Source organism: Mercurialis annua, linkage group LG3, assembly GCF_937616625.2.
Source record: "Mercurialis annua linkage group LG3, ddMerAnnu1.2, whole genome shotgun sequence".
Taxonomy (NCBI): Eukaryota; Viridiplantae; Streptophyta; class Magnoliopsida; order Malpighiales; family Euphorbiaceae; genus Mercurialis; species Mercurialis annua.
The window spans coordinates 75,533,335-75,556,468 of NC_065572.1; the positions used below are offsets into that span (position 1 = coordinate 75,533,335).

Below are 23,134 nucleotides of genomic sequence, written 5' to 3' on the forward strand. Positions count from 1 at the left end.
GTTCATCCATCTCATGTTAACTTTGGTCCCTCTAGTTTTTGCTCGTGTAGAGCTTTTTGGTTAAGAGAGATATGCGGCAGTACTTAATGGGTTCTAATATATATGGGCATTCTCAATTTTGGGTTGTTTATATTGGCATTTTTCTATTAGCTTTATTAGTTACTATATGATATGCAACTATACCTGTAATATGAATAGATCGAGATTTTGTTTTTAGTGTCTGCCAAAACAATAGTGATGGATCTTTCATTTGCTTCTCATAACAACCACATCAATTAGAAAAATTATTACACGCAACCGTTGCGCCATGTCATTCGTGCAACAAACCAATGATGTGTTAGCCGTGTAAAAAAATTCATAATAAAAAAATTACGTAATAACTAACAAAAATTCTATCGCAAATTCCAATTGACTTGTTGTAAATATGACATGTCACAACCAATGCATGGGATAAACACTCCGTCTATTATCAATAGGGCTTATTTTATAAAAATGTTTCTCCTGTCTAATTGATTCTGTCAACTCAATCCATTTATGGGCTATTTATTTATAGCTCATTTGCATTTTAATGTCATGGATGATGACCCATATTTTCTCGAGAGAGCATCATGTACACACAAATTGCCTATGATTTTTAATAATTTTAATATCGAACATAATTCAATTAGGTTCGTGAATGTAATATCCGTAGTAATTCATTTTAAAACAACTAAATTTGTAGATATTAAGGTGGTGAAGAAAGAGGTTGAGAGGAAAGCTGATGAGCTGAGTGACAACAATATGTGGGGATCAAAAGAGGGGCTGTGGGCTATAGGAGGAGAGGTCATTTATTGGGGAAGAAGAGAGTTGAGTATAAATAGTCCCTACAACGTGCCTTTTGATGCTTAACCTCAATCCTCCTTAGCTACAACTCGTACGACCCATTTCAGGCTCTGCCCTCTCTCTTATAGATTTTTGGGCTACTTGCAAAAGAATATAAAAAATTTAGCAAAACTAATTTTTCTTCTTGATAATATTTGTTTATATGTATTTTTCAAATGAAGTTTGTGTATAAGTTTTATTTGCACTGTCTTACATTGATTTAGGCCTCGCTTGATTGGGGGTAAATAGACTAGAGAAGTTGTATTTTTTGGAAAGTAGCAAATTTTTTGACTTAGTTCAATTTATACGTTCTACTTTTCGGGAAGTTGGATATTTGACTTCCCTTTAACTAGGGAAGTAACTTCTCTAGAAAACCCAAAAAAATAGAACTTCTCTAGCACTTTTGTTTTATTTTTCTTATTTAACCTTAATTCTTTTTTCTTATAAAATTCATATAAAAAATATTTTTATTTATTTCAAAAAATATACTTATATTATTTCATAATTATTTATAATAAAAATAAATATTTTTATTTAATATTTTATATCATGTAAAATTAAAATTAAAAAAATATAATTTAATATTTAAAAACTCTCTCAAATAGTTCTTAAATCGTAAAATAAGAATTAATAAGTAAAAATTAAATTTTTTATTGCTCGATTTATAAAATATTTATTTGTTTAATAATATAAAAATTATCAAAAGACATTTTTGTCTTTTAATTAAAAATCAATTTTGTACTTTCCGGAAAGTCAAAATCAAAACAAGCAATATTTATCAACTTCCTGTGAAGTTAACTTCCCAGGAATTATACTTTCCGGGAAGTTAATTTTCCAGGAATTGCTATAAAACGAATCAAGCGAAGCCTTTATTTGTTTGTATTGTCGACAATTTAATACATATTTTTTATTTTTAATAATTTTAAAATTATTGTTCATACAGGATCCAGTTTAAATTACATATTTAGAGATAAAATAAAATAACTTTTTATATCACAATACACTTCATAACTCATTTTACTTTATGTATTTCATTTAATTTTACTATACGTGAACAATTTTAAAATTTAGTTAGAGGATTTATTTTTAAAATTTTATTAAAAAATCTAATAGTGATGTGTGGCAGCCATATGCTATTGTTGGTGCCAACCAGTGGAAGCAACTAGAGGTTTGCAAAAATTGAATCAATAAATTTGGTTAAGTTTAATTTGATGTTATTTTGGGATGGTTCATTTCAATTTTACACATAAATAAATTAACCAAAAAAAATCAAACTTACCAGTTTGGTTCAATTTGAAAAATTTCCTTCTTTAAAATTTATACTATTTAGTTTGATTCTATTAAAAGCAAATTAATTTAATTTGGTTTGAATTCAATGCACACAACAGCAAAGATAAAATAAAATAAAAAGGCTTATAAGTCTATTAGAAATGATACTCCCGATTCACTTTTAATTTAAAGAGCACGGAAATTTCGATGAAGTTGCGTGTCCCTTTCGGAAACGTTTTGGAAACCAAAAACTTTTGGAAACTCATAAGAAAACGTTTCAGGCCGTTTCCGTAAATAAAAAAAAATTACATAGTTATAAAAAAAACTTAAGAAATTGTCAACTAATAATTTTTTTGAATAAATTACCCACAATTTTTATTGGACTTAATTATATTTGATTTATTTTATTAATTGACATAAATGTATAAATAAAATTTAATATATATATAATTTTTATAAATTTTAATATTATATATATATCCCAATATTTTTTATTATTTACACGTTTCCCCCAACCTATCGTATCCTTCATTTTAAAGAATTTCCATTTTCCTGTGTCTGTTTCGTGTCGTTTTCGTTTCTCGCTTCCATTTTCGCGCTACCTAGCTTTTAGTTGATAATTCTGTTTATGTCTCATTTTAATTAATATTGTTTATTTATATTATATTTTAAATTGAGTTTTTCTTTGTTTATCCCTTTTTATTATTAATTTCAGTAGATTTTTTTGATAAAGTGTGAGAGTATTCAATGTGATAGAATGACATAAAAATAAAATTGGATTTTATTTAATGAGTTATTTTAAACGTTATTTAGAAATATTTATGATATTAAAATAAGAAGAATAATTAAACAATAAGTATACGTTGGAAAATATATATGCAATAAGGTATTAAAATTTGGTTTACTTGAATTACAAATTCATAAAACCTCAATTTTTAAAGGCTGAACATACTAATTTATTTTTTAATCAAGATTACCTTTAAATATCATCCCATGTAAAATGTATAACCCACGTATATATGATTTGAACAGCTTTATATATAATCAAATCAAATGTTGAACCATTTCACCATTTTTACTAATATTATGTTTGTGTGGAAATATTAATGACAGAAAGTTGAGAGTGGGACTGACCAAAAGAAGTCTCATGAGAGAAGAAGATACAGCATGGGTAAGCATGACAACCGCAAGATTGTCTAGGTCGTATTATAAATGTTTAATTTTATTTTATTTTCAATCTAAGTGCAGCCAGTTACATTTATAGTCGTAATAATATTGGCTTCCTCATAAAAATGTAGTAATATTAATATAAAAAATTAATGGTTATCCAAAACAAATAAGTCTGTGGCTGTGAGATTGGATAGGCAATACATCCCTTCGCCAAGTTTTTGCTAGCGATGTGCATGTGGAGACTAGCAAACATGCCGAATGAATTTTGCCTTCATTAAGGCTTAAATAATCAAATGATTTTATGGACTTATTTTAATCCTCAAATCAAGCAATTAGATGGAAAGAAAATTCAAGTTATGTCTATCAAGCATCATACAAATTGCAATACTAAACGATTTTAAAATTAAAACGTCTACATCTATCAACTTTGAAAGTTAAACATGCCAAACTAGCATGAGGCCACATAATATAATAAATCAACAATAAAATTGCTCGGCTGATTTATTTTGGATTGAGATTCCTCAAAATTAATTTCAATTTGAGATATCATGCTCAATAAATCTACATCATTCATTATCAAATGGATAATGTTGATTAAAAAAGTACAATTTTAATTAAATTGATCTACTCCATTTTTTTTATAATAAATAATGTAGATCATGAACATATGACCCTTAAAATTCGGAATCCTAATCCATTTTATGAGGACCCTAACATTGCTTGTTCAGTTAGGTTTTGTACATATTATTTAAATATATATCTTCAATAATTTGCTTATCCAATATGCTAATATATTTTTAAAAATTATAATTAATTATCCAGAAATGATATATTCATGTGGGAATTAATTATGGATTATATTGGTTGAAGTAGAGGCTCTAAATTAATAAGTGACTGGTGGTACGTTGCTTTTAGAAAAGCAGGGCCAACAACTTCAACATTTGTTTACCTATTTATCTCATCATATGGTTCACACTTGCCTTTCTTATTATTACTAATACATGTTCGACATAAATATATCCATGTCTTCTTAAATTATTAAATTTAAATTAACATGAACCCAAATTCAATTCTTGATGATAAAACCTTCCATTTTTCGATACGAGTAGGAAGAAAACTAAACTGTAAGATGTTAATATTCATAGAAAACTTTAGAATCTCTTGGTTTGTTTTTCTCTTCCGTAAGCAACAGCAACGGCAGCTGTTCGAGGGTTGGGGAAAAGTAGGGTATAATTGACATAAATTATGATATTCCCTAAAAAACAGAATATTAACTACAAATTTTGTCTATGGGACGTGATTTCCTAATCGGCCAGCGGTGAGAATTGTTATGTTTGATAATGTTTTTAGCAATTATGCTTCATGGACCAAAAAGAATGCGATGGCCCTCTTCTACCTTGTCTTCCCAATCCACAACGACCACCTTGCTTCTTGCTTCTCTTTTTTAATTACTATTAATAATGGTCCGTATTAAATAATAAAAGCAGGTTATAATTACTCTCTTTATCATCTGGCCTAACATATACGATTCCGTTTGAAACAAGAAACTAGAGGAATCTGTCAATACGTCATCGTATAATGAAAAACAATGATCAATAGCGACAAAAACTCCTGTCTGTGCCTTCAACAAGATTGTTTTCAAGATTAATGTAAATATTAGGGAAAAAGACATATTGGATCCACTATTACATTTCTTTTTATTTAGGTTTCTCCATTTTTATTTGTCTAACATTGGGTTTCTATATTTTCAATTTTATAAAATTAGGTTACTGGAATACGTCGATGGTGTAATTGAGATAAAACAAATATTCATTTTTACATTAACATTTTTAAATCGAGTTCTACTTTTATTTTTATTGAAAGTAAGTTCATTAATTGTTTTTTTTAGTTTGACTTGACATTGTTAATACGTTTTGTGACGGATTAATCTGTGAAATTAGAAGTATAATTATAGTGAAGGAACCTAATTAAAAGAATATGGTAATTCAAGGACCCATATATGCATTTTGCCTATATATTAAAATCAAAACATGAATTAACACACACACACACATATATATATATATATATATATATATATATGAATTCACACACACACACACATATATATAAAAACGGTCAGCTCGGCTCTCAAATTTGTATTTCGAATTCAAATATATCACTGTAGTCAATTAAATTTCTAAATTTGTGTCTCAAAGGTCAAATGAATTTGCGTTTGAGATATACAAATTTGGGGTTACTTGATTTAAATTAAAAGAGTTTGAGGATCTAATTATCTGCTAAAATTAAAAATTTGACTTATTTGGCCTTAAAATAAAAATTTAAAAATCTAATTGACTAAAAAAATTAAAATATATTTATTTAATTTTGAAATACAAGTTTGAAAGCCAAATTAACTGTTTGTTAAAAATAAAACCCCAACAATATACCCTTTCAAGGAAGGTGTTGCGTTATATAGAAGTAAAAAATAAGCGAGTATCACTCTAAGCCAGCATAGAGAAGTAGTTGTAGTAAATAAAGGAAAATGTCATTTAACCCACCATTTTGTACCTCTTTCATTGTCTCCCTTTACGTGGCAGCATTTAATTCGTCCAATTCTCTTTAAAAAATGTATACCTCAAAACACAACTTTTAATAGATTCACTAGTTTGTTGGCACAAGTGGGTTAAAGAAAAAATATACAAATATTACTACCTAACTAGCGCTAGTTTCCAGCTCATATATAGTTTAAAGATACAGTTACAACTATAATATCTCAACCAACATCACTCTATTATTATTATTATTCACTTGTTATCTTCTTCTTTCTTTCTTGCTCAGGAATCTTTTCCAAATTCCATTTCCACTTTTTTCCTGTAACTTTCTAAATTTAGATATTTATTCATATGGCTGAGGAAGCGCCTAAGCTTGAATCCTCTGAGCCAGCTCCGGCTCCGGTACCGGCTGAACCACCCGTCGAAGCGCCTAAAGATGTAGCTGAGGAGAAATCTGTAATTCCTGCTGTTCCTCCTCCTGAAGAAAAGCCCTCCGATGACTCTAAAGCTATCGTTGCTGTTGAAAGTAATTCACTTTTATTTTATTTTTTAGCCTTGTTCATTTTGGATTACTTAACTGTATATATACTTTCCCTTTTTTTAACTTTGTTTAGATTTATGTTTCTGATAAACAATTATACATGGATGCTTTTTTTCATTAATTAGCTTGTTAATTTACTTTAATTTGCATGACAATTATCTGTTTCCTCTTAGATTATTATTTGATGAATCTCTTCAGAATGTTTGAAAAGTAAAATAAGTATGGTTGATTGCAGAAAATGCTTATATTTACATATTTTACCGCAGTAACTTATTTTTTTCCTGCTTTTGTGGCAGAGGCTACAGAACCTGATGAACAGAAAACTACTGAGGGTTCTGTGAATCGAGGTACCGTTGGATCTTTAAATTCTTCCTCTTGAATTAATCAGTTCTCTTCATATTTAAATTCCCTTTATTCATTTTTTATGGTATTAGTTTTTTGGTAAGAATTCAAGCAATTAATTAACTTGTGTTAATTTTGCTGTAGATGCTGTGCTGGCAAGAGTTGAAACGCAGAAAAGAATGTCACTTATCAAAGCATGGGAAGAGAGTGAAAAGAGCAAAGCAGAGAACAAGTAATTACTTAGTACTTCCCTGTTTATGCTATAATCTCAATCTAGGTAGCACGGACACATGGCACTTGGACACGGTCACACGGATATTGGTGTTATTTTAAGATTTTCTATGTAGAAAATGAAATTTTGTGTCTGAAACGTTTCCGGAACGGGACAGAGTGTCTGTGCTACCTAGATCTCAATTTTGGTGAAGCTTTTGATTACTTATCTGATCCTGCCATGGTTATATCTCTAATTCAACAGAGCCCATAAAAAATTATCAGCAATTGTTTCATGGGAGAACAGCAAGAAAGCAACCATTGAGGCTGAGCTTAAGAGTATTGAGGTAATAAATTTGCAGCATCATATTTCAAAATATGCTCTTTCAATATCTGAAGTTTGAATGTTGTTCAGTATGTAATCTTGGTATTGATGTACAGGAGCAACTAGAGAAGAAAAAGGCCGGGTATGTGGAGAAAATGAAAAATAAAATAGCAATCACTCATAAGGCGGCAGAGGAAAAAAGAGCGATGATTGAAGCTCAACGCGGGGAAGATCTTCTAAAAGCGGAAGAGACCGCAGCCAAGTACCGTGCTACTGGAACTGCTCCAAAGAAGCTTCTTGGATGTTTTTAAGCTAAATTCATCAGGTTTGGAAATGAACATTGTTTCTTAATTTGTATATTTCTTTTATGACTTCATTATTTGTTCTTTATTGGTTGTGTGATTGTAATCAAATGTTTATTTTATTATTATGTGTGCACGTATTGGTGTATATACCATTTGAAATCCTTACTCAAATTAATTTGTAAGAAGCATTATTCATCAACCAGCAAGTTACCTATTTCATTTGATTTCATAGTTCATAAGAATAATAATTTAAGATTCAGAGCACAATTATGCTTCTGCAAGAAAAACAACTAAACTGTATAGGCATTCTATAATCTTTTGTATAGATAGCATGTAGCATAGTAAATTAGTAATAAAGCTGTTATATTCTAATCTTATGGTCTCAGGTTTGAACGTTTTCCATTGTAAAAATAAATCTACTATATACAGCAACCGAAACCTTAAACCCCTTTTTTACACCCTGGATATTTTTTACTGGGGATGTAATTCACTCTAGAGAAGCCAACAAAATAAAGTAAGATTGGACCTGGTAATTACCTGTTACCGGATTGCAGCGTCTAGATTTTATCCTCGTTGCATCCGTGTTCTCAGAAATCAAGCAGAAAACCAACAAACAAAATACAGAACTAGCTAGACTATATGTCAAAAGTTAAATATGCAGCAGATAAAAAAGTAGCCAAAAACTCAGTATCTGCTTCAAATAGTTTCAATCTCATTTAAGATCGAGGAAGCTGGAAAAATTATCAGTCTCCCCTTCTAAGAATTCCATATCATTGCCACCGGGAACATCCAACAACAACTTCAATGCTGTATCAGAATAATCAGAGAATTCATTAGAGTTGATAGAATCTGAGCATGTCATTTTGGCAATAATTGGTTTGCAGTCTTCTTCTTGTTCCTGTATGGTATCATATGATGAGCTACTTCTTTTGATGGAATGCATAGGCATCACTTTCTCGTTGTCACATGAATCAGACATTAATTTTGTTGTAATAGGACTTTGGGATCCTTCTCCATCGTTCTCCTTGAAGTTGCGAAATGATTTTCCAACTTCAGATTTCCATAACTGGAGAAAATAGTCATTTTCAATCTTAACTGTTGATGATGGGTTAGCAAACAGTGATTCCATAGACAGACGGGTCTCTGCCTCGACTCTGGCAGTTTCCCATTGTACCATGTGCCTGGTTGTTGGAGACTCGCATTTTATATTGATGGTGTCGCAAGATTGTTGAGTTTGCAAAGTGAGACGCTTCTTCAGATGCGTGTTCCAGAAGTTCTTTATCTCATTATCTGTTCTTCCTGGTATGCTGGATGCTATGGCAGCCCACCTGAGATTTTGACAAATCTCATGAACATCAACATAGAAGACAATCCTCTCTACTCAAGTATTATGCATATTTGAAGGAATTAAGATAGTAAATTACTTGTTACCGAGCATGGCGTGAAGTCGAATAATGGTAGCTTCCTCTTCAGGGGAAAAGGGACCTCGTTTTATATCGGGTCGAAGATAGTTTGTCCATCGAAGTCTGCAGCTCTTTCCACATCGAAGAAGGCCTAACAAAATAAATCGTTCCCAGAATTACGACTCATAAAATTCTCCAGCAATTCAAATATGAGGAAACCATTAAAAATCCCCTTCTTCAAAGAGGCATGAAATCTACATCAGTCTATCAGCTTATTCTACTCATCAGAGCGTAATCTCCTTTAAAATTACTAAAACTTGACAAAAAATGTCAGTAGCTAGCTCGGTTTCAACCGGCTCAAACTAACTTCAGCTACTAAAATGATTAGTCCAAATTAATTTCATATATAGTCAAATCTTAAGCATTACAAAAACACTCAAACCACCATGTTCAAGGATTATATGAACTTGAGTAACAGAATTATATGCAGGCGCTTAACCATACGACAAACTAAACAAATAAACAAACAAAAACGACAAATTTAAAGTCAATTCAGTTGGCAAAAGAAAGCATTTTTGACACAGCCAAATAGGAAAAAAATAGGCATAGTCTTCTCTGTGTAGTAACGCATTCAAGTGTGATGTTTTGTTTGTTTGGGGAAGCATCAAAAACACTAAAAATCTGAACTTTCATCATCAAAGAAAACAAAAATGGAAAATTTTAATGTTTAGTAAAAAAACTAAAAAAAGAAAAAGAGAGACCTGCATTCTTGGGGAGAGAACGCCAGTTACCATGACCATGAGTTTGAATATACTGAATCAACATTTTATCTTCTTCAGGGCTCCAAGCTCCTTTCTTTACACCATCTTTATCACAACAAGGAGCTCTTACCATCTTCTTCAAATTAAAAATGAAACAAATTTCAAAACCCAGTTGGATTAATTACTGATAAGCTCAAAATCAAGTGATGGGATATTTCATTGGTTTTAATTGCTGTCCATTGTGATGAAGCCATTATTTATGACCAAGACTATAATTTCAGGGGTCTCATTTATACAAATATGTACTTCACTCTTTAAAACGACTGCCACCACAGACCCCAGTCAGGTTTCATCAAAACGAGTAAATACAAAAATGGCAACAAATCTCGTTTTATGATTATTTTGGTTATTAGAAGAAGAAAAGGTGGCAGAAATAGAAATACTATTAGATAATGAGAAACAAAATTAATAAGAATGGAAGAAGAAGAACATAAATGAAATGAAAATGGTGGACATGGATAAAATAAAATAATACCTTTTTTCTTTGATTTTGGCGGTGCTTTATAGTATCAGAGAAATCTGTGAGTCATCAAAGTGAGCGATTGTCTTCTTCTCTGTTGGTTGAAAAGGTGCAATGAAGAATAATGGAGTGTTGACACTAAAAAATTACTATTTTTATTATCAGAATCTCTCTCAGTCAATGCTCTTTCTATGAGCCTTGGAAATGCAAAGATGCACAAGTGGCTTACTCATATATTTTTACTTTTTTTATTTTCTTATCCTATTTTTTCGTTTTAATTACATTTTTTTCTCTTCATATTTTACTATCATTTCCACTCATTTTGGACTTAATTATATTTAATTAAAATAATTATTTATTTCAAAATTAATTTAGTTTAATTTTTGTAAACATGACGCCTATTAATAGAAAAAAATGGTTATTTGCATATTAAATTTTAACACATTTTTAAGACTAGTTTCGCATGACGTGCTATGCACGTGACTCGTAACATAACTCGTCAATATATATATTAATAAATTTATTATAATTATATCAATTTATTTATTTATAATTTATATTAAATTAGTTAAGAATTTTTATAAAAATAAATATAATATGTTCGGTTATTAAATTTTTAGATAATTAACTTAATTAAATCGCTATATATGTAAAATGTTAAAATTTAATATGCAAATAGCCCTTAAAGAATTGAATATAAATCATTGAGATGAAATTGAGTGCTATCAACAAAACTTATGAGTGTTGGCAAACTATTGAAGCAGTGAAACGAGAAGAATGTTGGTGTCTTGGGTCTCAAGTCTCTAACAAGAACAAGAAATAATGGATTACGAGTCACTATTCATCGAGACTGGCTTTGTCGGCGACATTTACACCTCATTGACTCCCTCTATCAATCAAATGCCAATTAAGTACACTCGAACTTTTTTTAACTTAAAAAGAGAAAATGAATGGGACTACTAACAATAGTATCAACAATTTTAGATTTTAACCTGATTTTTTTTATGAAACAAATTGGACTGTTAATTTTGTTGAAATGGGATTTATGGTCTATGCATATAGTAAGCATTTGAATTTTACAGTAATTAAATTGGCTGTGCTCATGCATTAATACAAATAGGTTATTGATTGGACAATAATTGGAAAGTGAAGAAAATGAGCAGAAGATAAAATGTGCAGAATTGAGGGTAAATGACGGTCATTTATGAGTTGCACCGTACTGCAGGAGTAGAGTAGTGACTCATTGGGCTTTCCTTTTGAAATGAATCCATTACTGTAGTCTAGCCTCACCCACGGCCGAACTTATAAGTAATCAGAAATAATTAACCCTCACGCTGCATCACTTTACTTGCATTTAATGTCAATCTATGAGCTACATCCTCAATACCCGGGCCCATTTCATTATTTTTTTGTTTCAAAAAATGAAATTCATAATCAATTATTTGATTTTTTTGTTTTAATAACAAATTAGAATTGGAAAAATTATATCAACGGTATCTCAACTTTTTCAATTTTTTTATTTCGATTTTGAACTTTCACTTTTTATGTTAATGTTTCGATTTTTTAAATTGTATCAAACAAGTGTTTTTTAATCATTTTCGTTCACTAGTATTGCTAAAATATATACAAAAAGTCTTCTTTTACTCAAATCTATACGTCTTATTAATAATATAAAATAATTGTGTGTGCACTTGAAACACTTATATTTATAAAATTAAAATATCAAACCATGTCAAGCAAATTTAAAAATCGTTTCCGGCCTTTTTAGTAGTCTAGTGGTCGGAAAATAGATACACTTTGAGAAAGTTGAAATACTAATTTAAAATAAATAAAATTTAGACATCAAAAGAGAAGATCGGAAAAATGAAGACACCACTAATGTAATTTATCCATTAAAAATAATCATCCTTGGAGGAGTTATTGAAATGTATATATTCCCTCGTATGTACAAGGCATCGTTTTTCATATTTATTGAAGTTGCTATATATATATTATATCATCTCCACAGCTGAAGTCAACCAATTCATTTCCTGAAGTCTGAAATTCGAATTTGAACTGCGAATTGAACATATGATCATCAGTAGCGATTGATTCTGACCCATCCCTCCGCGAATTATTATAAAACGATTGATCATTCGATGTATAGCTTTGCATCAAACTTTCCTGGAAGCGACAGGGATCATAATCAATGCTGCAAGCTTTCGAATTCGAAAAGCTACCGAGCGAAAGCCATTCTGCAAACATAATCTTAGGAAATGAGGTTGGTCTATTATTAGGAGAGTCAGAGGATTGATCCGAACGAGTTGGCGATTTTTGGACGTTGAGAAATGAATCAAAACTTGGAGTTTGGATTGTTGGTGAAGGAGAAGCTGAGGAGTCAATATTATTAGTGTTTGTATTGTCTGAAGTTGCTTTCTTTTTCTTCAGATATGAATGCCAGTAGTTCTTTATCTCATTGTCTGTTCTCCCAGCCAAATGCTGTGCTATTTGAGACCATCTGCTCAATTCCAAATACAATCACTAATATCATTACTTTAATGTACTAAAATCAAATTAGGTTTGATAATATTTTATTACTTTTAAGTTTTTTCAAAATAAAAGGGTAGCATTATTTGTTTGAAAAATTGGTACTTTTACCTTATACTTTAAATTTCACCTTTTTTTTGCGAAATTTTTTGGTATATTATTTAACATAGTTAATAGACGTTTTGCACGCCAGATTCTAACTAGAAATAATAAAATTATAATTGGAGTTTTATCTAAAAAAAGATCAACTTTTATGTGAGTTAATTATTGACAATATTTTTTCTTTATGGGTACAATTTTCACCTAATACTCATCTTCTTTTTCATTTAAAGGATGCGGGGAGTGGGGTACCCTAATTTTAGAGTGACCATCCATATCTTTTGTAGTTGTAATTAATTAAGGCTGGGGTGCATTGACTGAATCAATAAATAAAAGAAAAAATGAATTTATATTTGCAAAATTATAGTATATTTGTCACATATATTTTGAATAAAAAATTAAATAATTTATACTAACAGGCAACAAATAAAAGATAAAGAATTAAACCGATAAAAATAAAATAAAATGTGGTTCTTCAACTTATTTATATAGTGAATTAGTCTATAATTAGAGAAAAATCATAAAAAAATAAGAAATTATTTATCTAACTTTATAGAAAAATGGACTAATTTATCATAAAATTACTTAAAATACTAAATTGTATCTTATTTTATCAATTAGAATCAGATCACTTTTACTTAAGAATTTTTCTGTTTCTAGATATAAATATAATTGACTCAAAATGTTGAATTGTTATACCAAACTATTGAAAAACATTTGTGAATATATTTATTCATTTGCCTAGAGAAAATAATTGATGCATGCTCACTTGTTGCCTAACAAGCCATGGAGGTTGAGGATTTTTTGTTCTTCCTGAAGGGAAAACATTCCTCGTTTTAAACCTGGTCTTAAGTAATTTATCCACCTTAATCTGCAACTCTTCCCGTTTCTATGCAACCCTGCATTCATCAATTTTATAGCTAATAAGAACTTATTATAATAAAAGGTTTTTTGTATATAATTTTTCTCCACATTTCGTGTTTTTTACGATTTAACCACATTATTCAATATGCGGCATATCAACCTTTACAAACTTTTCATCCTATAATCAGTGCCATTCTAGGCGTTATTTTCGCAAAAGACGGTGTATTTTTTACTATTTTGAATGACTAGAACGACATTGGATAACATATTTGAGGAGTAAAATATCAAAAATATATTAAGTTTTTTTTTTATTCCAAAAGTGAAAGGTTGATATTTTAAACTGAATTTTAGATAATATGCTTAAATTACAAAAAACATTAAAATTGGGATTTTATATAGGCTTAATTCCTTAAAACACCACCACCTTGTACTTTTTTTTCGTTTATACCCTGACCTTGTAAAAACACCATTTGTACCCAATTTTGGGTTTTTATGTTTCATCCCTACCCAAAAGCATTAAATTGTACTCTTTTCATTTGGAAAAGAGTTTAAAACATACTTTTTTTAATTTTAAAAAATACAAATAAATCCTTAAACTTAAAAAATAATCAAATACATCCAAATAATTAATTAATTTTTTTAATTTTATAAAATAATAAAAAAGTTAAAAAAAATTATTGTTATTTTTAATTTTTTGTCGGAAATATTTTTTAAAAAAATTAAAAAAATTAAAAAAATTCAGAAATACTTTTAAAAAAATTAAAAAAATTATTATATTTTTAATTTTTTTGAAGAAGATGGTATTTTTGTTCTATTAGTAACATTAATATTTAATTAGTATATAAGTTAAAAATAAAGGATTGTTTTAAACTTTTTTTCAAATGAAAAGAGTACAATTTAATGCTTTTGGGTAGAAATGAAACATAAAAACTCAAAATTGGGTACAAATGGTGTTTTTACAAGGTCGGGGTATAAACGAAAAAAAATATTTTTTTAAGAAATTAAGCCTTTTATATACAAGTAATCCAATAATAAAAAAAAGTAAGAGAAGAACAATTCAACTATTCATGGGTATTCTAGTCCATTGTGCCTTAAAAGTTTATTAAAAACACTGACATATGATAAGTATTTAAATTTACATTATTTTCCTATTATTCAACTTGATGTATAATATACACCAAAAATAATATTCAACTTGGAAGACCATATTTCTATGATTTTAATGACGTTCTTATAAGTTATAAATTGACCAAAAAAATTTATAGAATAATTTGTAGAAAAATACCTATAAAACAGTGTCGGTCATTATATATTTACATATCCATTTCAAAATGACGTGCTTATAATTAATTACTCTTAAAATTCTTCTGGCCAAAGTATGACTTTATGTAATAGAATTAAAAAAAAAAGTGTATAGCAATGCTAATGAAGATCATTTATCCTGATCAACCTCAAGAAATTCTTAAAAATGCCAGATTAATTATCTGAATTTGTTTCTTAAGATGAACGATCATAGTAACTAATTAAAGTAATTACGCTATGCAAAAACAAAATAAAGATAATTATGTTGCAATGCCTGCATTTATTTACTAGCTAGGGTTGAAGCAAGACAAAATGAAAACTGACCGGCGTTAATGGGGACGGAGGTCCAACAGCTATGACCATATTTGAGGACATAGGCTTTGAGCTTTCGATCTTCTTCCGGTGACCACAAGCCCTTCGTATGCTTTGGCTTATCGGAAGATTTGCAACCCATTAACCGACAATGGTACACGATTGATCGTCTCTTTCAGAGAGATGATCGGTAAAACAACTTATTTATGGCTACTGCTGAATGAACAGCTCACTATAATGGCTTCAGTATTTAAAGCAAACGGATTAGTTTTAGCCTACCTTTTAAAAATTCTGTAGACTAACTATATAAAACTATTAATTAAAGCATATTTCTCTTTTCTCTTTAACAAATTCTAGCCGCCTAGAGCTTTTTTCTTATTTTTTCTTCGACAACCGTCAATGGCTTAATTTTTCTATTGACAGTATCCACCCCTTTTATTTATGTTCTTTTAATTTCATAAAATATAATAAATAGCTAATTCTTTTTTATTTTTCTGACGGATTAAAATTCATCACGAAACGCAATTCAATTATCAAGAAGCGACGATAGATTGAAGATCTTTCAGTAACAAAATGGATTCGTCTATGAGCTATACTAGCTTTATTTATTTTGTATTTTTTGTCTTTTTTATGAATGTTTTATTTTGTCCTTTCTTTGTGAAAGGTTTGTTGTCCTTTTTCTGTGAAAGGTTTGTTGTCTCCTTTATAGAAGGAGTTGTTGTCTCTTTTTTAGAAGGAGTTATATCAAGTGTCAATTGAATCAGATGCTATGAGTTTGCAGGTGTTTTGAGAAGTTTGAACGAAGAGTGATTGAAGACTGCACTTAATTCGCGAAACAGTTAGTAATTTATTTTTATTTTCGTAAGTAAGGTCTGCGAATCAAACAGCATGTTGTCTGTTCCATATCAAGTCATCGGATTTAGTTTTCAAATTATTCCGAATTTCTTACAAATGTAACTGTTTCATATTCAATTTAATGAGATCCGATGAATTCAAAAAAAAATTAAAGCATATGAACTTGTCTACATATACATATATGTACACCTTAGCAAACCAATAATACATTTAATTAAGATTCTCTCTCTCTCTCTCTCTCTCTCTCTCTCTCTCTCTCTCTCTCTCTCTCTCTCTCTCTCTCTCTCTCTCTCTCTCTCTCTCTCATAAATTACGGAGTGATGTACAAGCTCAAATGGCCGGAAGTCAGCCTCATGAATCACGATAAATTACGGAGTGATATGTACAAGCTCAAATAGCCGGAAGTCAGCCTCATGAATCACGAAGCGGGTAAACGTTGGAATTTAATGACGCAAAACGAATCAGAAGAATGTTCGAAAAAGTTTCTGAACATTCATTCTGACGAGCAAGTCAATATATATAGTAGAGAAAAAAAATTAGAATATCAGCGTAAAAAAGCAGTGTATAGAGTTTGACTTTAAGAGCTTGAATATATATAGAAAGTTTGTAATGTTTTTCACCGATCTCTATACTAATTGATGAATATAATTTAGTTATGTTTTTGGACAAAGTGTATCAAATGTTTGAGGCGAAGTAGATATTTATGTATCAGAGATTTTTTCAATGTATTTCATTGTCCGAGCGAGATATGTCTCGGTCGGCTTACTTGTCATGGAGTGAGTTTCATGGTCTAAATAAGACTTCTATGCTATATCTTATATCGGCTTCATATCATTTCAATGCAATTTATTTCGACGAACATGCTTATCTCGACATATGGCTTATGCTAGATAATTAGAGCTCGCTCTTTATTAAAGTGAGCTTTTGAGTGGTTTGCAGTTTTTTTTTTTTGCATTGTGCTATCAATAGTTAAAGAAATCTATATTATTCAATTTAAATTTATTTATTTATTTGCAAGTCTATCATATTTGATTTGCAGTATATTTTAACTATAAATCATGTTGAACAGTCTATAAAATGGAATAAAATTATTAAATACGTTTCTGGTTGAGTTGCGGACTATATCGCTTTTTTTTAAAACGTTTCGCGACATTGATAGAACGGTGCCAATCAAACTAGCAATTACGGCGTCCCCAAGAAAACAGCTGAACAATTACGATTAACAGTGCACGTTGAAAATTGTTCAGTTACACCTTTTTGCATTGCTCGAAACAATTTAGAAAAGAACTTTTATTTTTGTTGTATAAAAGTGTGTTTTTAATCGAATGAGGAAGATGATTGTGGCAAAAATCATGGGATTGTGTTGACTAAAAATAAAACGTTAAATTTCAAAGAACAAACAATGTAATAAATGTCATGACCTGGATCGGATCGGCTGGCCGGACGACACACGCATGTATGTTCAATTGAAAAAAAAAAATTAACTTCTAGCTCGTTCAAGAAAAACTAATTACCAACTTTTAAAATTTGATCAAACAATTGTTTGTGATTTATAAACATCTGATGTATTTGTTGGATTGCATTATTGATATATAAGATATATAAATAAAAGAGAAATCATAAAGGAATAAATAGTGGAGATAAAAACACAAAAATATATAAATCAAAAGAATGCAAGTCCTTAGTGAGATGTATAAGTCCCAATTATTTGTTAATCATTCTATATAGTTTGACCTTATGTTAGTTCATGAAACTTACAATTGAAAATGTCCAACTTACCCTTTAATATCCATCGTGACAGATTGAGATTGTATATACTTTACTCATTCATTAACAATTAATTTCCAATAACATTTTCTAAATTATTGAGGCACAGCTTCTTCCGAGAATGAATATATTTCTTAAGAACCTTCTACAAGATTTCATGTTGTTTATGTCAAACTCAAAAATCCTATTTGTCCTTGAAAAGTGGCATAAAAGGGAAAAGGAAAAATAGCATAAAAAAGGAAAAGGAAAAAAAAATCCTTGTAATTGCTTTAATGTTTGTCTCTTCAAGAAAAAAATAGCACGATTAAACCTTTCTGTTCACCACAGTTATAAACAATCATTAATTGCTTATATCTCTCTCATAATCTTATAAAAAAACAATAATTAAAAATAGCCTTAATATTTAAATCTTTATAAATTTTATATTTATAATTTTTTTAACACTTTTAGATAATATTTAAAATTAATAATTAAATAATATTTAAAATTAAAATATTCAAAAAGAAAAAACCAACATTCGGCGAGCGAAATTCTTTCATTCACCTATTTAATGTCACTTCCCCTAAATATTGATGTTTATTCATCTTTCCGCTTTTTTCCGATTCGCGGAATTTTTTTCTTCATCTTTCTCATTTCTCTCCTCTCTCCACCTACTTCCATAGACCCCATAACCACCGCCTCTGCCTTCAACCACCGCTAACCTTACCCACCGCCTTGTTTGAGACTAAGTTTAAACAAAAAGCTCCCGTCCCAGTTCACATATTTGTGTATGAGACGAATATCTACTTCTCAGCTCAATTTGTCTAAAACGTAAATTTGCGTCCGAGTCAAAGCTCAAACGCAAAGTTTTATCTCATATGAGCTGTTTCGTTTGAGACGAAATAGACAAAGAAGGTTTCATTTGAGGGTCCCTATGGCAGACAACACTAAAGTTTCCGAAGAAGTTTTTTTCTAAATTAAAATAATAAAAAGGTGTTAATTGAATCTCTAATTTAAAGATTCTATCAATAAAAGACACGTAAAAGATTGATTTGAGAGATATTGTAAATATTAAAGTCATTTTTTAATTATTTTTTTCTAATAAATTTGATTGTACCAACTGCTATATAAGCAATTTAGCTTTCAATATTTAAAGAAAGAGTTTATTTGTACAATTTTAAAAATTTAAAAGATTTAATTGTTCCGTTATAAAATTAAAAAAATTAATTGTGCCCAAAATTAAATTAAGAGTTTGAGTATTATTTTTACGAAAATAAAAATTATGTCTTCTGTCCATAACAAAAATATGTCTTACCTACCACTACTTGAAATCTTTTATACAAAATTTAGTTAGTTTTCGATTTTAAATTCCACGTGCCTAATTGGAAAGGGTTGACACATTGAATGAGATATGTAACTTAATTTCATCATAATTTTATGTCATCAAAAGAGAATCTTTAGTAGTATTTAAAAAGAAATACAAAACTTATATGATATACAATGTATATTCCACTTGTCACCTAAACAGTTTAGCATATAATTAGTAAATGATGTAACCAACTAGTATTTTAATTTGTGTTTAAAACTGAAGTGACACAATTACTATATTAATCTTGCTAATAATCACCCACATAACCCTAAACTCCTCTAAATTCTCTATACTTTTAAAAGTTTCTCTAAACCACACCCCCCCCCACCCCCCACATTATGGCGGTTCCACCTACGATCTTTATGAACGAAACTACCTTTTAAAAAAAAATGGCGGCTGGCGGCGCCACGTCATTTAACATGTCATAAAAAATTCAAAAAAATTAAAAGGCCCAAAATATCCTTGAAATAAGCCAATCAAACCAAAATTCAACCACATTTAATCCAACCAAACCAAAATCTAACCAAACAAAATTTAATCAACCATCCAACCGCCGCCGCTCACCATTGTCCGTCTTTTCAGATCCGCCCGCCGCTTGCTGCCTGCCGCCCGCCGCCGGTGGTCCCTCCGGCGACCATCTGTTTTCAAGAACAGATCTCAGTCTACTCAGACGAAGTGAGAAGACTGAGTTTGTCTTTTCAGTTCGTCTGAAAAGACAAGGTTTGTCTTCTCAGACGAACTCAGTCTTCTCAGTTCGTCTGAGAAGACGAACTCTATCTTCTTAGACGAACTGAGAAGACGCCAAATTTTTTTGTAATGGTAATTTCGTCCATAAGTAGCGTAAATGAGCGTTGCCATAAAATCCGGGAGGTTTAGAGAAGTTTTTTAAAGTATAGGGGGTTCAGAGAAGTTTAGAGTAAAGGTTGAGGGGGATGGGTGATTATTAGCTATTAATCTTTAATTTTTGATAATTCAAAATTGTTTTGTTTTGTTTTATTGTGTTTAAGGTTTACCTGCTATTTGCACCGGCTAAAAAAAACCTAATGGACTCAACTGAAAATTTCATTTTAAGAATAAATTATTGTTTATCTTTAGTTTTTATTTATCTATTTAATAAGAGACTAACTCTCACTGTAAATAATTTTTTTTATTAGAGTTTCTTATAAATAATTAGATTTATTCTGCTTATATAATTAACCAAAAATAAAATTCAGCTTTTTATTTTAAATTTCCCAATTGAATCTTAATTTAGATGAATCTTAATTTAGGAGTAGATTTGACATTAATTTAGTTTGAATTTTGGGATTACCAGATTAATACTTGTAGTTGTTAGAATAATAAATAACGGTTATGTCATTTGAATTCCTATCATGTCATCTTAAGTTACACTGGTTAAAGCAACAGTATTATATGTTACTCATTTATAAATTTAAAACCTTGAGCATATAAGCGTATTTCTACTAATTAAATGAATATAGTGCTAATTAATTGATTCTTGTTGGTTAAGACCAAATTAGGTGCTAATTGAATACTACTAAATTTTATCACAAACTAAATGTAAAATACAGTAATTCGTAAAATTTAGACATGTTTTAGTACAAGTGCAGTTTATCAGTGTTACTAACTTACTACTAGTTACTACAATGCAGTTGAAAAACCGACAACTATTTAGATGTTTTAAATTAAGAACGACAACTTTGCCACACGTCATATAGAAAAACAAAACAGGAATCATAAAGGTATACACATTAATTTTACCATTTATCAAATTTTGCCAATGTAAATCATCAAAATTTAACTTTAATTATTTCTTTATGGCCTGCTTGTAGCAATTTATTAGGCAACTTATGATGACTAATTCCTGTGTAAGATTATTAATTAAAAATAAAACTCTCTCTCACTATTTTATTTTTCCTAATCGAAGCTTAAGTTAGACTTTAAAATAGCTTATGGATCTTTAATTGAAACGATTGATATTCCATTAATTCGATACATAATATCATTAGCTGGCTAATTTTCTTTTAGAGTGAACTTTTGCATGCTCCCTTTCCATAGGACAAGACTTGTTTAATCTTAAATCAATAATTAAACTTAATGAGAATAATTAACCAAGAATAATGGAGATTAGTGTTGAGGGTGATGCTTCACTATATTATCATATGTCATGCCGTCTGCTCAATAGAATTGTGTTACGTGTTATAATGCTATTTGATTTCTAAACAATGATTCTTCTAAATATTTTTAATTCCTCTTGATATTTATAAGAAAGAAGACTAGTTAAGTAGAGATTACCAAACGAGAAAAATATTTAAGTAATAATCGTAAGCATGGTATTAATTCTTGATACTTGCAATTTAATAAGAATGAGTTTTACATTGGATGCTTTTGAGTTTTGATTCTTACAATTTTTATATTCGGCTAAGCCTTCGAATGTATTTCTTTCTTACGTATGAGAAAAAATAGTGTACGCAATTAATCCGCATCATTCGAACTAATACCTAAAACAATTATTTTTTGGTTTGGTTGGAGTAAGAAGAATCTTTGTATAAACACGCTTCACTATATACCAAATCATTCAACTATCAAATAAAGGAGAATTAATTTGAGTAGCATTTTCAGAGGGTTTTTTCCCATTTAATTGCCCCCTAAATATATAATTCCCAAATGGTGCCCCATCATTGAATCCGCAAGTATGACTTGCGGATTCATAATGAATCCGCAAGTCATACTTGCGGATTCAATAGCTATCCCTTAATCACCTTGTTAAGGGTGATTAAGGGATGGTTACCAATCATTGGGAGACAATTTTTGTCTCCCAATGATTGGTGTAATCATTAGATTGATGATTGGGCATTCAATGCCCAATCATTAACCTAAACTTTTTAAAAAAAAATTAATAAAATTCCACATTAATATATATCTAATAATTAACAATTAAAAAAATATTAAAATTAAATATAAATTTTGATATTTGTAATAAATCAAAAAAATAATATTATTTTAAGATTTGAAATAAATCAATGTTTGTACCAACGCTTATTTTTATACTATACTGATTTATTATTTAATGTTGGTAAAATGGTAGGTATTATAATTGTTAAAATTGATATTAAATAAAAATTGCTGATAAGTTTTTTTAAACCTATTATAATTTAGAAAAATGTAATAAATTAAAGAATTTAGTATAATTATAAAAATTAATAGTATTTATTAAAATGTTAGGGATTAGTCAAATTTAGGAGAATGTTATAAATTTTTTTATTTTATTTAACTTTTAAAAAATGTTAGAGAACTGTAATTGTTAAAATTGAAGTTAATTATATGTTTTTAGTAAAATGCTAGAAATTCATAATTGTTATAATTATTTATTGTAAGTAAAATGTCGTTAAAAATGATATGCATTTGAAATTGCTATAATTTGTGCACAAATACTAAAAATAGAGATTTTAATTTTTTTTAACGAAATTTGTAGTCGACACAATATATCGTTTCAGATATGGTATGATGGGAAAATTCTGTACTCCCCCCGTGGAGCAGAATATCACGGTGGTTCAAAATCGGCCCGATTTCGTGATTAGTTTTGTTGTATTTTGTACCAAAATTGTAAACAATTTTAAAAGGCCAAATCACTTAAAAACCCCTCACCTTTAAATAAATTTTGAAAAACATACAATTAATATATGCTAGACGTGGAGAATGTTTTTAAAAATTTTCCAAATGAAAAAAACGTCAATTTAATATTTCAGGATACAATTGAAACATAAAAATGCAAAATAGGGTAAAATTGACAAATTTTACAATTTTAAAATATATTGTTTTT

At 29.4% G+C, this 23,134-nt stretch overlaps 3 protein-coding genes across 4 annotated transcripts; 1 reads left to right on the plus strand and 2 right to left on the minus strand.

The window, feature by feature from the left end:
* Positions 1–6,046: 6,046 nt before the first annotated feature.
* On the plus strand, positions 6,047–7,756 carry LOC126673845 (remorin-like). The gene is made up of 5 exons (XM_050368149.2): positions 6,047–6,360; positions 6,672–6,722; positions 6,862–6,949; positions 7,193–7,274; positions 7,369–7,756. Exons 1-5 carry the CDS (start codon positions 6,186–6,188, stop codon positions 7,561–7,563), a joined length of 591 nt encoding a protein of 196 aa, XP_050224106.1. The 5' UTR covers positions 6,047–6,185; the 3' UTR covers positions 7,564–7,756.
* Positions 7,757–8,249: 493 nt separating this feature from the next.
* LOC126673843 (transcription factor MYB17-like) lies at positions 8,250–10,379 on the minus strand. Of its 2 annotated transcripts, none has more exons than XM_050368148.2 (4): positions 10,257–10,379; positions 9,722–9,854; positions 8,982–9,111; positions 8,250–8,885 (listed from the first exon to the last, which is right to left on the minus strand). In XM_050368148.2, exons 2-4 carry the CDS (start codon positions 9,852–9,854, stop codon positions 8,270–8,272), a joined length of 879 nt encoding a protein of 292 aa, XP_050224105.1. In that variant the 5' UTR covers positions 10,257–10,379; the 3' UTR covers positions 8,250–8,269. The 2 variants fall into 2 exon arrangements, with proteins under 2 accessions (XP_050224105.1, XP_050224104.1); XM_050368147.2 differs by having other exon boundaries at positions 9,722–9,857.
* Positions 10,380–12,099: 1,720 nt separating this feature from the next.
* LOC126671439 (transcription factor LAF1-like) lies at positions 12,100–15,609 on the minus strand. Its single transcript, XM_050365212.2, has 3 exons — positions 15,357–15,609; positions 13,636–13,765; positions 12,100–12,738 (listed from the first exon to the last, which is right to left on the minus strand). The coding sequence occupies exons 1-3, from the start codon at positions 15,484–15,486 to the stop codon at positions 12,222–12,224; spliced, it is 777 nt and encodes a 258-aa protein (XP_050221169.1). The 5' UTR covers positions 15,487–15,609; the 3' UTR covers positions 12,100–12,221.
* Between the last annotated feature and the right edge of the window lie 7,525 nt (positions 15,610–23,134).